The following is a 15446-nucleotide window of genomic DNA, read 5'->3' as shown; positions in this document are numbered from 1 at the left end:
TTATCCAAGAGAAAAGCAAAGTGTATGTCCACAGAAACAGTTGTACACGAAACAGTTCTAGGAGCTTTATTTGTAGTAGCTCAAATCCGGAAATAACCCAAATGTCCATCAACAGGTGAAGGGATAAACAAACTGTGGTATAACCATATAGTTGAATAGTACTTGGCAATAAAAAGCAATGAACTATTGATACACATAACAACATGGATGGAGCTCAAATAATTATGCTGAGTGAGAGAAGCCAGCCCCCTTCCCCCTTCAAAAGAATACATGCTGTATGATTCCTTTTATGTAAAATTACAGAAAATGAAAATGATTCTATATTGTCAGAAAGCAGATCAGTGGTTGTCTGGGGAGAAGTGGGAGGGATGGATTACAAAGGAGCATGAAGAAACTCTTGGGGGTGATGAATATGTTCGCTATCTTGATAGTGATGGTTTTGTGTCTGTGTACATATATTAAAACTTATCAAATTTGTACAGCTTGCGTATCTCAATTATCTCTCAGTAAAGCTATTAAGTAAAAAGTTAAATTGCAGTATAATACTAAATTAGGAGGATCATTGAAAAGACAAAAAGGCAAGTTACAGAATACTCTAGTCCTATTTTTGCAAAAGAAATAAATTTATGCATATTATTCATTAAGAGGATATGCAATGAAAGATTAAGGCACTATTCACCAAATGTTAGCACAGGAAAAACATTAAGAGATTCAAAAATATTTGTAGAAGCCTATTTATTGACATGGAAAGATGATCACAACATACAGTTAGTGGGGGGGGAAGCAAGTTACAAACAGTATTTACAGTATGATCTTGTTTTAGTTTCTTAACAATTAACAATCTCAAAGCATATAACCCAATAGTTTTACACATTGAGACATTCTCTTCAGTTCAAATCCATACAGTCATTTCAGACTTGTCTTCTGATTCCCAGCAAGGTATAGCCACATGCCTAAGGGACATGTGCATTTAGAGGAAGTTAAGAATTTCAAGACTGGCAGAGACATTATCTACAGCAAAACTGAATCATTAAAACCAGCCTGTGAGCCTGGAAGGCCACCACATAACAAAGAAAGAGGACTATAAAGTTGTGTAACTAGAGTGGGTTCTTTATCAGACAAAACAGCTATGCCACCTGCCTGCTGTGGGAATCTAGGAAAAAGTTTAATCCTCATTGGAGGGGATTCCGAATAATGAGTTATAATCATAAATATCAATACCTAGCTCAGAGGACCATGGTGAGAAGAGGAAACCTGTAAAATATAGTGCCAACACAGAGTCTGACATGAGTCTCAGGAAATGTTGCCTCCCTACACCTACCTCCTCCCTCCTCTCCTGTGAGATGGCCTGACGTAAATGAAACAGCCTAATATAAGAGTTACAAATGTAGCAAAATAAAAAAATGAGCATTACATTTTATCTGAGATTCAGGGCCATTTGTGTTTGTGGAATGAGTTATCTGATTCAGGTACAATAGCGGAAAAACAGTAATTCCTTTCACATTAAGTAGCCTGCAGCAACCCTGCCTTCTTTACCTTTTGAGAGTGCACATTTGGCAACGAGTGTATGTGTGTGTATGTATGTGAATATGTGTACTATTAGATATCTTCTTGTGTATATATGCTCTATTTCTGCAACTAGATGATAAATTCAAGGATATTTTCTTTTTTAACCATTTGAAGCCACAAATGGATCTAAGCAGATACTAATTAACAAGTTAGCTTACTTACGATGCACCAGTTTGCTATCTTCTTAAGTTAAATGGTAAAGAGCTCCCCATCTACACAAGACAAAAATCAATAGCTGTTTTCAGCTCACAATAAAATATTACTTTGACAAAATGGTCTAGCTCAAACCTAGACTGTCACAGGTAATATTGTGTTACAGACATAACGTATAATGTACACACTATAATAACCAAAACATTACACATGGGAACAGATAGCCTATCAGAGTTTGGAGATTGTTCAAACCAGTCTATTTCTGGCTCATTTTACATTGTTTCAATAATCACTTTAACTTCACGGAAAATGGCCATGAGTGTATTGTAACTCAAGTGATCAACAACTACAATTGAGCCCTTTCTGATATGCTCCTTTATGTTAATAAATATGGCCACAGCACTAACAAGATTGGCTTTTGCCTCTTTCTGGTTAAAGATGAGTTTTAATGCTGCTAATGCCTCTGTATTGATCATGTCTCTGGCTGCAGTTGGATTTTCAGACATATTCAAAAGTACTTTCAAAACAAGATTTCTGGTTTTACGATTTCCCAGGGATAGCAAATGGAAAAGCTCTGAAAAGTAACTGGCAACAATGTGGTGATGGTTAGAATCAGTAGTCAGTTGTCCTAGTATCTTTAATCCAGACTGCTGTCCGGGTGAGTTCAAGGGAAAAGACATGGTTTCCTTACACATATGCTTAACATGTAATTCAACCTTGCGTTGTCTTTCATCTCCAGAGGGGGGATTCAGAGTAATTACTGCCTTTTTTCTCATCTCAGAGGAAGGAAAACTGAGTAAGCTTTCAATAAGTGTCACTACACCCACCTCATTAATGAACTCTTGGGCAAATGGGTGAACATTAATGATCCCCATCGCAATCTGAGCGATTTTATGAATAAGAGGATCAGTAGTTGACTTAAGTAAGGTAACCAGTTTTTCAAATTCCTCAGAATCCATGTAGCATTCCATTTTGCAAGGGCAAGCAAATGGCTTAATCCCATTCACCTCCCTGATCCTGATTTGGCGTCTAATCTCCTCTATGGTCTGGATGCAAGGGTCAGAACCAAATGCGTACTCAGGGACAGGCTGTGTGCCTGAGGGAGTGCTCCTAGAAGAGCACGCTGTTGCCGCAGGCAAAGAATGGGTACTTTCCTCAGCTGAGGCCAGGACAATATACGAAGGAGGCTTTGTCTCAGATGAGGCCTGGGATCTAAAGCCTAACACTGCTGGAGTTACAGCAGGGGCTTTGGGCCAGATCGTTACCTCAGACCAGTCCTTGGGTCTATCTTTCTCATTAATTTCATCCACAGGTTGGGGCCTGATTATCCTGCTCACAGGTCTAGGGTTAGGGTCAAAACTAGTTTCATCTCCATCCCAAAACCAGTTCCCAATAACGTTCTCTTCCTCCTCCTCTTCAGCCGCTGGCTTAGTCTTGCCACTGGCCCCAGCCACAGGCTCCAACTTCTCAGCACAGGACAGGGGACTAACATTAGCTTTACCTTCATCCTTAGCACAGATATGATTACCAGACTCTTCTCCATTCCAGAACCAGGGGCTATCACTGGCCTCTTCCCCAGCCCAGAAAGAGGTATCAACACCAGTCTTATCTTTACATGTAGATCTGGACTCAGCACTAGCTTCAGCCACAGAACAAAACCGAGATGATCTAGTGGCTTCATCTTCAGCTTTGGGCCTAAAATCTGACGGGGCTCCTTCCTTCACCTCAGTAACAATCTTGTTCTTAGATGCTACCTTCATCTTTGCCCCTGCATCTTCCTGAGGCCCTGCCTTGGCTACTGCTTTGGCCGGGGTCTTGGCTACAGATCTGACTACGCCAGTAGCCTCCCTCTTTGCTTCAGCCTCTACACCAGCCCTTTTTTCAGTTTTGGCCTTCTTTTTATTCTCATTCTTTCTATTCCTATTCCTTCTACTTGCATTCTTAACCCCAGTCATGGTTGAAGCCCAGTTATATAGATAGCTCTATAATCTTGGCCTTGGTCCTCAATGTGTCCCAGGTCAGTGTCTTGATACTCTTTTACTGGACTGAAGGTGATGATCTTCTGTCACTCCAAGGCCACCACAGCCACCACTGGAGATAGATCTGAGGTGGAAGAAGGAAATGGGCTTTGAGTCTCTTCCAACTGTGCTTCTCTATGCAGACAGCCACACAGGACATGAGAGAACAAAGACAGACGGTGTAGTAGAAGTGGAATAGTAGGGTGCTCATGCTCACACTCACCTTGGATCCAAATGAACAGCTGTTGTCCGCTTTCTTAATTAAATTCAAAATGAACAGCTACCTGCAGACTTCTACAGAATGGTATAAAGGAATAAACCTATGGATAGACAAAAAGTTAGAGGAGAGAAAACAGAAGAGACTGAGATGGCCCAATGTGACAAGTATTACAACATATACTTCTGCATATTCAAGGCCATGTTAAGTATCTCCCACCTGTCCCCTCCTCCCAAACGATTCCCCATCCACTTCCAGAAAGCCTGTAGCTTGTCTAACTACACCTTCTCTCAACTCTGAAGTCATTCATTTTCCTTGGACAAAAATATGAGGTGCAAGAGTGGGTAGTGGAACAGAGACAACTGTATTTAGAAGGCAAGCAGTGAAAAAGATGGGGACTATTATTTCAGTACCATCTTGCATGCCCCTGCTTTTTTCCCCTTTCCCACACATATATAGTTCCTACCTCATTCACCACCTATGCCAACCAGCCCACAAAGCAGGCATCCGCAGGAGAAGTCTTTCCCACCACAAAACAGTCCACTAGCTGGAGAAGAGTCACACACCCTACAGAGAGAGGAGGAGCATTTAGCAAAACACCAAGAGAATATGTTGACAATGGTAGTAAAATACCAGGTTAATGGACAGATTCCCAGAACTCAGGCCCTAAAACCTCCTTTTCAAGAATCAGGAAATAAATAAATGGATGTCCACAAAATCTTCTATGGGACTACATCCGTAGCAAAATAAGAGGGAGGGGCTGTGACAGGTGGCTGGGGTTTAGGTTTCCAGAACCAGAAACTGAAGAAGCAGACTGACTTCAGGCGTTCTAAATGAACACTTCAGAAAAATTTTCGTATTCTGAACTGCCATTCCCACACCTCAACATATTAACGTGAGCTGGCATGTAGAGATTCCAAACGAGAAAGGTGGATTAATACCACATTATTTACTGACATGGATCCTTTCCGTAACAGTCGATTAACCCCTCACCCTGTCATTTGCTTGCATTTAACTGAGCTCAAGCTCTAAATATGGAAAGCAATAAAACTGCCATTTTAAGAGGCATATAAACTTTTCATTTTGGTGTCTTCATAAACTACTCGCTTACTTCCTCTTTCGCTGAAATCGCCAGACCTACCGCGCAGACAGGAGACTTTGGCATCAAAGAGGCGCCTGTGGGAAGGGACAGCACCCAGGACGCGGGACCCACAGGTCCCTTCCCAGAATCCGGGCCCCCGCACCCGCCCGCTCGGCCCCCAGCTCCGACCGCCACCCCAGCCCCGGCCCCGGCGGCCTCCCCGGGCGCCCCCACCCCAGCTCCCCTCCGCCATGTCTCCCGCAGCAGCACCCCCACAGCCCTCTCCCGGCACAGACACCGTCGAGGGCGGGGCGCGGGCGCCCGGAAAGCTGACCCGGGAGCCGCCGCGCCGTTCGCCTGCCAGGATCCCAGCCAGCGTCTGCGGCCAGACCCCGCGCCCCGGGTCCCGTCCGCGCCGGTCGCCGCCGCCTCAGCGCCAGGGGGCCCCCGGAGCTGCGCACCTCCCTCGGGGACCGGCTCCAGCCGCGTCGCCTCCCGCTCGCCAGGCTGCCGGGGTCCGCGGGGCAGGCTGTGAGCTGCTCGTCGCCCCCCACGACACCCCCACTTGCCTGCACAGGCTCAGGGCCCGGGTGGTCGGCCTGGCCCTCCGGTCGGAGCTCCTCACTCGGATTCCCACCGCTCTCCGTGCGCTCAGAATGGCAAAGAGGCGGCCCGCCCCCCGCGCCGCTGCGCCAAACCGGGCAGGGGCTGCGCAGGATGCGGCACCAACCGCTCGCGGCGAGGGTGTCGGGAAGGGGGGCGGAGGGATACGGCACGAATGGGCTCGACGCCCCCTCCCAGGCCCACCGTAGTTCCGACCCAGAGGGGGCGGGGCCGGGAGGAACCCCAGCCTGAGGGGCGGGGCCACGCCAGCCCGCCTCGCCCGCCCCCCGCGGCCCCCGCGCGCCGCGACCACCCCCACACTTCTGGCCCCACAGTGTGTGGGGCCGGCGAGCGGTCGGCGGTGGGGGCCGGGGTCGGGAGGTCCGGAGGGGCCGCGCTGAGGGGAGCAGCGGATGGATACAGACCGCCCCTCGGTGTGTGTGAACCCCGAGACTGCTCGGTGTCCGCCCCCCTCCCCTCCGCTCCGCTCCGCTCCCCTGCCCCCCCGCCCGCCATCCTTCCGGGATGCAGATGGGAGAGGGGCTGTGAGCGCGACCCTCCCCGGTTCTGCTTTCCACGTTCAGGGGCCGCGGTCGGGAGGAAGGTGGGAGGGGGCGCCCACGAAGCCCGAGCCACTGCCCCTCTTCTAAGGGAAGGCAGCCCTAGACCTCTGGTCTGAGGAGACAAACCACTTGTTTGCGCCAGCGTCGTCATTTTTTCTGCCACACTGCTGTTTTCTCGTTCGCGGTGGTAACACGCTTTGCCATCGCGCGGTCCCCGCAGCTGCCCAGGAAAGAGGGCCCTTCCCTGTCGGGACCCGCACCGGGTCGTACAGTCCCCCCGCCTCTCACCCCACAGCCCAGTGTCAGGCACCAGGTAGGGCCTGTCCTGGCGCCTCTTCCTGGGTTCTGTCTGTCAAGTCTTCTCCTGCAGTCACTTCCACCCTCCCATCATCTTTGGCAGTGAGGGAATGTGGCAGGGGTTCGAATCCATTTGGATCTCAGCCACTTGGATGCACGCCTGTCTAGTTTATCCATTAGGGCTGTTAACGTATTTTAATCATACTTATTTTTAATTCCCTTTCTGATAATTCCAAAACCTGCATTATAGCTGAGCCTGGTTCTGATGCTTTGTATCCTTAATTTATGCTTTTTCTTGTCTTTTAGTGTGTTTTATAATTTTGTGTTGAAAGCTGGATATGATGTTGGGTAAAAAGAACTGAAAAAGTACATAGACGTTTAGTGAGAAGTTTTATGTTAAGCTGGTTAGCAATTGTGCTGTGTGTAATGTTTGCTATAGCCATAGGTGCCAGAGTCTTCAAATTCCTCTAGTGTCCTTATTTTTGTATCTCCTCTTAACTTTGGGCTTCCCTAATTGCTTCTTGCAGAGACTGCCGGCATCTTGCAACTCTTTAGCTGCACTCCACTGTTACTATCCTGGAGGCCTGTTAGCATGTGGAGGAGAGGAAGTGTTTATAATCTTACGGTTAAATTCCTGCCGTTTGTGGGCGCGTGTCCCTATACTATGACCTTCAGAAGTGTTTCTTTAGCTTCCTTCTCCCCCTTATAGGACAATGGAAGGCTAGAGTGGGCTAGATAGGAGGAATGCCTTTCTGTCAACTGGGATAAGGCTCTAGGAAAGTCTTTTCCACTGGAGAATAGGTCCTTGTTGTAGAGAAGACTCTGGGGGTGTATTTCTCAAGAGTACACTTCCCCTCCCACTGTCAGTCACGAGGGGATCTTTTGGGGATCTTCACTGTGCGAACCTGCTGGAGTTCCTGGAGGTAAAGCCCACTGAGCCTCTATGGCTGCAGGTCCCTAGAAGTTTCTCACTTTCATACTATTCCACCCGCAGTCTCCAGCAATTTGTCAAAATTACCATTTAAGTGTCCTTACCTGTTTATGTCTCTAGCAGTTTCTGCTCTATGTAAAGAGAGATAGGCTATGACTGTCTGGATTTGTCTTTTCTCCAGAATTTGGGGTGGTCATTTGCCCTATGACCACAGTTCTAAGGTAAGTTACTGATTTTCAGTTTGTTCAGTATTTTTTTTCTGGTTATAAGTACAGGAGCAATGACTTCCAAGCTTTTTACATGTCAGTCTGGCCAGTCTGGAGTATAGATTTTAAGAGGGTAGCTAAAGGCCAGTGAACACAGCTTTTGTCCTCTTTTTTTCAGCTGAACTTCAGAACTGGGAATAAAGTTGCCCTTGAAAACCTGGCTGCTCCATAAATATTTGCTCTTTTTCTTCCCAGGGATAGAAAATTTATGTGGCTCCCTGAACCTGGCATCTCAGCCCCCAAATTCTTAACCTTGATTGTAGATTAGAATTCAGACTTCCTAAATCAAAGTTCTCAGTGGTGAGGTCTGAGCAACTGTGACTTAACTCCAGGAGAAAAGACATCTCTGTTACCACCACCACCACCACCACCACCACCACCACCACCACCACCACCACCACCACCATCAAGAGGCAGTGCACTCTACTACTAAGTGCATGACCAGTTTCTGAGCCCTGGAAGCACCTTCTAAAAGGAGGCTGCATGGTAGAGTAAGGACTCTCTCCTCTGGGCTTTACTCTGGGAACTTGGCCAGACTTCAGAGCCACGCACTCTAAAGTTTGAATAGAGACTTTACCACTAACTATTTGTGTCACTTTGGGAAAGGTACTTAATGTTTTTATAACTCAGTTAAGTCATCCCTCAAAGGGGGTTGGTAATAACTACTTCACTGGATTCTTGTGCACACTAAATGAGAAACTATATGATATTCAGAAATATCTGCATGTATCAGGCCTTCGTGGCTCCTTCTAAAATTGTGATCTAGTCATATTATGGGATGAGCTGGGGAAAGCAGTAGATGAGAATTCCATAGAGATCATAATTGCTAAGACATCGCCACTGGTCTCTTTGTCACTGTAACCTAAGTGCTTTGTATACTCTCTGTTGCTTAACATACCACCTTACTAAAAGAACGTCACTTTTGCATAAGTATGCCTCCCTCCTCCTTGTAGTGATGTGCCACAGGGGGGCTAATCCCAATTCCAGAGGTGAATCTGCTTGATCTAGGGCTATTCCATCCCCTTGGTACTCTGGTTCTGGAAGGGGTGGTGACGGAACTCTGCTCAATGAGACATGAAGAGAAGTTTGCAAAAGGACTTTTGAAGAAAGCGTCCTCACTCATAAGAAAAGGCCATCAGTAAAGATTGTCTCCTTTTCTTCCTTGGGAAGCTGCTTGACTCCAAGAATTATTGCAGCCATCAAGTTTCAGCCTTAGGACGGAAGTTGATATTGTGAATGGCAGAAGAAAGAGGTGGAAAAGGGCTGAGTCCTTGGCTGAGTCAAGCAATCATCAAGGCTGCCTTGCCTTAGAACTTCCAATCTGTGGATAATAAATTTCCTTACTAAGTTAAATTTAGTTGAGTTCCTTGTTATATGGAACAATGCTAAGTGATATGTATACTCAGGCACAAAACAATGCCTCAATGCATAATAGTTCCTGACTTTTGTCTGTTGGTAAGCACCTACCTCTTAAAAACAGTGGCAGAACTCATGTTTCCACGTTAAAGAAAAACTAGATTGTGAACGTCTTGTCTAATGATTGCTAGAGATCTGACAACTGTGATTGCCTTCTGTTCTAGATTGAAAAGGAATGCCTCAGGCAGAAAAATCCAACCTTTCTTTTAGGGGGTTCAGAGATACATTAAATACTTGAGCTCACAGATAAACCTAGTTTCAATTCAGAGAGTCATTGTGTAAAAGTGCACCCATGTGAAATATCCATGGTGTAAAGATATCAAAGGTTACCTGCTTTCAATTTAGGTGACTGTACTGAAGTTGAGAAAAATAAATTTAGTGTATATAGTCAGAAAGTTTTGGTTAACTTTCCCCAGGTGTACTGCACTAAGCAACAAAGCTATAAAAAGAGGTGGCTATTTAGGATTTATCAAGAACTGGGATTTTGCCAGGACAGTGCAGCCAGGCACTAGAGGATGAGGTAGCAGATCAATGGTCCATGATGGACCATTCAGTAGGGAAGGAAGGAAGAGCTGAAGTATGCCAATATACAGGTAGAAGGGGCTAAGAGACAGGGAGTCTAACAGCACTAAGGTTCAAGTTTCTTTATGATGAATAAAGTACTTTGCTACAAGCTGTAAGGAACAGAAAATCTGATGATGAAGATAGTGATGGTGATGATGGCAGCTTTCAGTGGTAATTAGCACATGAGGGAAATTGATGTAGCGCAGTGGTAACACACACCAGATCCAGATTCAAACTAGAAAGGCTTGACTCTTCAGCTTCTCTGCTAATCAAATCAAGCTCTGCTAATTGAGCTTGCCAAGTTATCAGTCTGTGCCTCAGCTTCTTCATGTGTAGAACAATAACAGTAACAGCATCTTCTCTATAAGTTTGTTTTGAGGATTAAATAAGTTAATATATTTAGAACCCTTAGGGGAATATCTGGCATTTATAAAGCACCCTATTAACAATAATTATCATCAGCCTTCTGTATCCTTGGATCCCACATCCATGGATTCAACCAACCATGGTTCAAAAGTACTTGAAAAAAAGGATTCCAGAAAGTTCCAGAAATCAAGACTTTAATTTGCCACACACTGGCAAGTATTTAAGTAGCATTTTCATTGTATTTACAATATTTACATAGAATTTACATTGTATTAGGTATTGTAAGTACTCTAGAAATGATTTAAAGTATATGGGAAGATGTGCATAGGTTATGTGCAAATAGTATACCATTTTGTATAAGGAACTTCAGTGTCTGGATTTTAGTATCTGTGAGTGGTCTTGGGACCAATCCCCCTTGGATACAGAGGGACAACTGTACTATGAAAAGTAATAAAAGGCTCAGGCATTGTGGTCAGACAGACTAGGGTTTGATTCACACTTTCAGAGTCCAAGTTTCTTCCTCTATGCTACCTACCCCGCAACACTAGTTCTGTCTTATTCATAAAAAGAGTCCAGTACATGACATAAAAACAAATGCTTAAATAGAGGTGAATAAAATACTGTGTAAGTACACACGATGGAGGAATTCTTTCCTATCAGGGGCAAAGAATAAGAGTGAGAGTATCAGAAAGACTTCAAACAGCATTTGAGCTAAGCCTAAAAGATGATTATGTTTCCCACAGGCAGAGAAAGGGCATGAGAGCACTGAAACCTGGGGGAACAGTGTGGGGAAACACACAGAAGTAGTAAAGCACAGAGTATAGTTGGGTTGGGAAATAGAAGATAGTCCAATGTGGCTTGAGTGCAGACAGAGTGAAGCAGGCTTGGACTAGGTGAGACACGAGTGAATGCCACCTTACACTGTGTGTCTTTATCTCATTCGAGTCCTGGCCCTGACTTGGAAGAATGTGTTAGAAATTGAGATGGGAAGGTAGAATTGTATGGAAGGGCACAGGGCCTTGAAACCCTCCATAGGGAACCTGGTCATATTTTATACAGGAGAGCCCACTGAAGGTTGTCATTGTTTTTTTAACAGAGGTACTGGGGATTGAGCCCAGGACCTCATGCATGCTAAGCACACACTCTACCATTGAGCTATAACCTCCATCCCAGAATTTGTTTTTGTTTTTGTTTTTGTTTTTTTGAAATTGAGGTGGAGTAGAAGGTAAGCTTTGTTGTCAGATATAACTTTCATTTATTCGTGATTGGACAGATGAAAAACGCACCCTAATTTTATCCCCAAGCAGCAACAGAGTAGGTCAGGTGACATCTGAACCGGTCCCGATATATATTACATGAGATAGCCCATACTGTATATCCAGAAAGTGGGTAGAAACAAAAGGGCCATATGAGTGATGAAGTATTTACTCCAACTACACCCCCAGGAAAAAATTGAAGGATGATCCTGGCCCTTACAAGTGCTACCCAAGGAGTGATGAGAACAGAGATAATGATCTTCATGAATGGACACAGAAACACACACACATGCACACGCACACGCACAGACATAACACGCTTACCCTGTCCTTTGGCTGAGACTGAAAAAAATCCACAGGCGTGAATTAGTTATGTATCTGCCCTGGGATGCATGTGGGACTTAGAGGTATCTGTGTGGGCCACAATGTGAAGTTCCCCAAATATAAATGCAGTACTCTCAGGAGGAAATCTAGGCTGAGGGGGCTCTGATAAGAAAAAAATATATAGAGAGAACTTTAAAAATCATCTAAATTGCAGATGCAAGCCACAAAAACATATGCTGCTTTTTCACCCGTAATAGTGGGCTCTGCCTCCTTTATTTTATTTAAAAAATTTTTTAATTGGAGGTACTAAAGATTGAACCCATGACCCTGTGCATGCTAAGCACGCACTCTGCCACTGAGCCATACTCTCCCCCTCTTCTTCATTTTAACTTGTTTATGTATGATGCATAGGTGGCTGCTAAAAATAGGGATGTGTTACACTACTGAGATCAATTCTTTGACACCAACTACCTGGAGTTAGCATCAGACTCCATGGTATTTAAGGGTGCAATCCTCAACAATACTGCCCCCATGTGAGATCAGATGCCAGTTACAAGTCTTGGGGGCCACCCATACTTCTGACTGACAGTTATAAATTCAGGGTTCCCACAACCTCCTCAGGTTGGATAATTTACTAGAACAACTCATGGAACTCACTAAAAGTGCTATATGTAGAATTATAGTTCTACTGTAGTTTTATTAGAAAGGATACACATAGGACAAGGTCTGGAAGGGTCTTAGGCATACAGCCTCCATGCACTCTTCCCATGGATTCAGGGCAACATCACTCTCCCTGGGTATCAGTGTGTTTACCAACCAGGAAGTTCCACTGATCCCTAAGTTTTCACTGGGGTTTCATTACTTAGGCTCGATTGAATAAATCATTGGTCATATGATTGAACCCCACATCTAGCCCTCCTCCCCTCTCTAGAGTTCCTGCTGGCCTAAAGGTCCAACTCTAACTATGTGGTTGGTCCTTCCAGTGACCAGCCGCAATCTGAAGCTAACTAGGGTCCTACAGTCCGTTCACCAGCATAAAAAAGATACTCCTATTAATCAAGAAATTAGAAGTTTTTTTGAAGCTCTGTGCAAGGAGCTAAGGACGAAGGTTAGATATGTTCTTTCTTATACCACACCATGTTTGAGGCATTTTGTCAAACTCTAAAAGCACACAGACACAGACAAGAGACTACAAAGCTTGAGGGGAAAGGCCATAATCTAACCATTGGTCCTAATACTTACATTACCAGAATTCTGGAGAGTAGAGGGAAGAGGATAATAACAAAGGAGGCAGGGGTAAGAGAGGAGGAAGTAGGAGGCTTCAACCTCTATAATCTTACCCACGTGCCCGCTGCTCAATTCTAGCTTTTAAAAGTAAACAGGAGGGCCTGAAGTAGTTTTACCCCATAGTTTCAACTCTATAGTGAGTATAAAAATAAGGATATGAGTGGGTTTAGGAAAATGCATTACTTTCTAGTGACACTTCCCTAAAATGCCTTGTCATCCAGTGGATCCCCGGGGCAGGGGTTGGGGTAGGAGGTGGGATATTCAGTTAGAAAGAGGACAAGGACTTTCCAAGGGCTGCTACCTAAGATAAGACCAAAGGAGCAAGTCCTAAGAAGTGAGCAGAAAGCAAAATACAAGGAAGACAGCAAAGTATCTGCAGAGAGGACACATCTGAGACCATCCATAAAGCAGTTTCCATACGTGGTTCCCAGAAAAACCCTGTTCTGAGGCCCAGGACAGAAGCAGGAGGGAGCCTCAGGGGGAGTAGCAGCTTTTGAGTTCCTAGATGGGAAGGAGCTGCTGCCTGGGGCTCAGATCCAGAAATCATCTTCGGAATCGAGAAGCTTGGCAGTATCCCAAAGAGAAATCTTATATGAAGGGCCCAAAGCATCTAGATACCCTCCTCCTGAGTCTGTTCTCTCCCCTTCCCTAAAGCTACCCAGACTGGGGTTCCTTCCCCTTTTGCAGCTCCAGGCACCTGGAGCCTTGGCGCCCTCCCTCAATTTCGAGCTGGTCTCAGCTATCCTCACCTTCTGGAAAAGACAGACAGTAGAGAGTGAACGCCAAGTAGGTGGGAGGAAGGTAGTGTAGCTCACAGTTCCCATCCTCACACCTGCCTTTCCAGAGCCAGCGCCACGAGTGTACACAAATTGGGTGTTCACGAATTGCCACTTCACCGTTCCCTGTCTCTGGTCACCCCTGAAGCCAACTCCCTCCACGTGTCCACCTCCCCCACCCACACAGAGAAACACAGATTCACACTGCGCTGGGCGGGGAGCCTGGGGTGAGGGCAGGGGTGTTCGGAAGGCAGGGGAGAGAGACAGAGGGTCCGAGGCACTTTCTGCACCCGGATCTAGTCTCAGCCAGCGCCCCTCACGGATGCCACTTCTCGGCCTCGAACCTACCTCCTCCAACAGCGACGGCCGTTTCCCTCCACGAAGGCCTCCCGCGGGATGACTTCCTGCGTCTGGAGCTCCTGGACAAAAACAGACCCCGGCTAAGACGCTCGCGATTGGCTGAGGGACTGTATCCTCTCCCAACAAGTGCCGTAATTCTGGGCGCCCGAGGGATTCGTTTTCAGGCTAGTGCAGCATGCAGACCCCCACCCACACACCATCACATCCTACCACTCCTCCCACGGCCGTCCGTCAATCGTCAGGTGTAAGTCCTTCCTGTCCCTTTGCAGCTGAGCGCGACACACCTCCACGCCCGTCCAAGGGACAGCGCGGTCACGTGACCCGCCGTCAGCCCCACGTGACCGCGCAGGCCGCTTGTCTGCCGCAGCCCTGCAGCACCGATGGCAGTCTTCTGCCTCTGGGCTCGAGCTGCTTGCTAGAACAGTCTGAAGCTCCTGACCGTGCTGAAGATACAGAGCTGGAAGGAAGGCTGGGCCGGAGCCAAGCTTCCAGCCCTAGGCTGGGCCTTGCTCTGTAGGAGCACAGGGCTGGCGACGAACGCTCGATGAGGAGTTTCGAGACAACTGACTTTCAGTACTGATTCTGTATAAAACTCGGGTGACATAATAAAACACTCCCGGGATCTGTCTTGAGAAATATCGATAGGCAAAACTCGCATTTCCACCACTGGGATGATCTCTATTAACACCTGTGGTTTGTGAAGAGAGGCAAAACTGCCACTTTGCCCTACTTCCCTGAACCTTGCACCCTAGAATCGGGTGGGGTGGGCGGAGAAAAAAGCATATTGCACTTACAGAAAAATTTTACAAAAATTGGGTAAAGACAGCATAGCTTACTGGATATTAGTTAAATCCAGTGTTGGGATTTACTTTCTACTGATCCAGCAAGTTTTCAATCATGAGAGACTGATGTTAACTTGCAGATGTCTTGTCTAATAGGTATGGAAATGATTTATGTCCAGTGCAACAGAGAGCATCAATGGTTTCAGTTTATTGCCCTTAAGATATTAATCAGCTTTGTATTTGACCCAGCAATGTTACACTTTTATTAATTTTGTTTGTATAAAATTGAATGTATATTGTTATATTGATTGTATTGTGTATATTGTATATACACATCTCCTTCGACAATTTTCATAATCTTAGTAGTTAACTGTGTTGAAAAAAATCTTCCATATGTTCATTTCTAATTTACAAATCATGATTTTACCTTTTCAAAAATTAACAGCATCCTCAGACAAAACAAAAATAACATTTTCATCATGTCTGAAAATAATGAAACATGATTATTTCCCACAAGTCTGGATTTCCTCTCCTAATAACTCTATCCCTCACTTCTGTAATTCTTCTGTCTGAAGTTATGGCATGATCTTTTCACTTGTTATTGTGAATACACATAA

General features: G+C 45.5%; 1 protein-coding gene across 4 annotated transcripts; it reads right to left on the bottom strand.

Annotated features, from left to right (window-relative positions):
* Positions 1 to 718: 718 nt before the first annotated feature.
* Positions 719 to 14364, bottom strand: GPRASP3 (G protein-coupled receptor associated sorting protein family member 3). Of its 4 annotated transcripts, none has more exons than XM_031672661.2 (5): positions 14258 to 14364; positions 14036 to 14106; positions 4424 to 4524; positions 3964 to 4060; positions 719 to 3825 (listed from the first exon to the last, which is right to left on the bottom strand). In XM_031672661.2, the coding sequence occupies exon 5, from the start codon at positions 3675 to 3677 to the stop codon at positions 1995 to 1997; it is 1683 nt and encodes a 560-aa protein (XP_031528521.1). In that variant the 5' UTR covers positions 3678 to 3825; positions 3964 to 4060; positions 4424 to 4524; positions 14036 to 14106; positions 14258 to 14364; the 3' UTR covers positions 719 to 1994. The 4 variants fall into 4 exon arrangements, with proteins under 4 accessions (XP_031528521.1, XP_031528524.1, XP_072812421.1 ...); XM_031672664.2 differs by having other exon boundaries at positions 14245 to 14318; XM_072956320.1 differs by lacking the exons at positions 14036 to 14106; positions 14258 to 14364 and adding an exon at positions 5069 to 6125.
* Between the last annotated feature and the right edge of the window lie 1082 nt (positions 14365 to 15446).

This window comes from Vicugna pacos, chromosome X (genome assembly GCF_048564905.1).
Source record: "Vicugna pacos chromosome X, VicPac4, whole genome shotgun sequence".
Classification (NCBI taxonomy): domain Eukaryota; kingdom Metazoa; phylum Chordata; class Mammalia; order Artiodactyla; family Camelidae; genus Vicugna; species Vicugna pacos.
The sequence above is the reverse complement of the archived record's forward strand: the minus strand, read 5'-3'. Positions and strand labels throughout refer to the sequence as shown.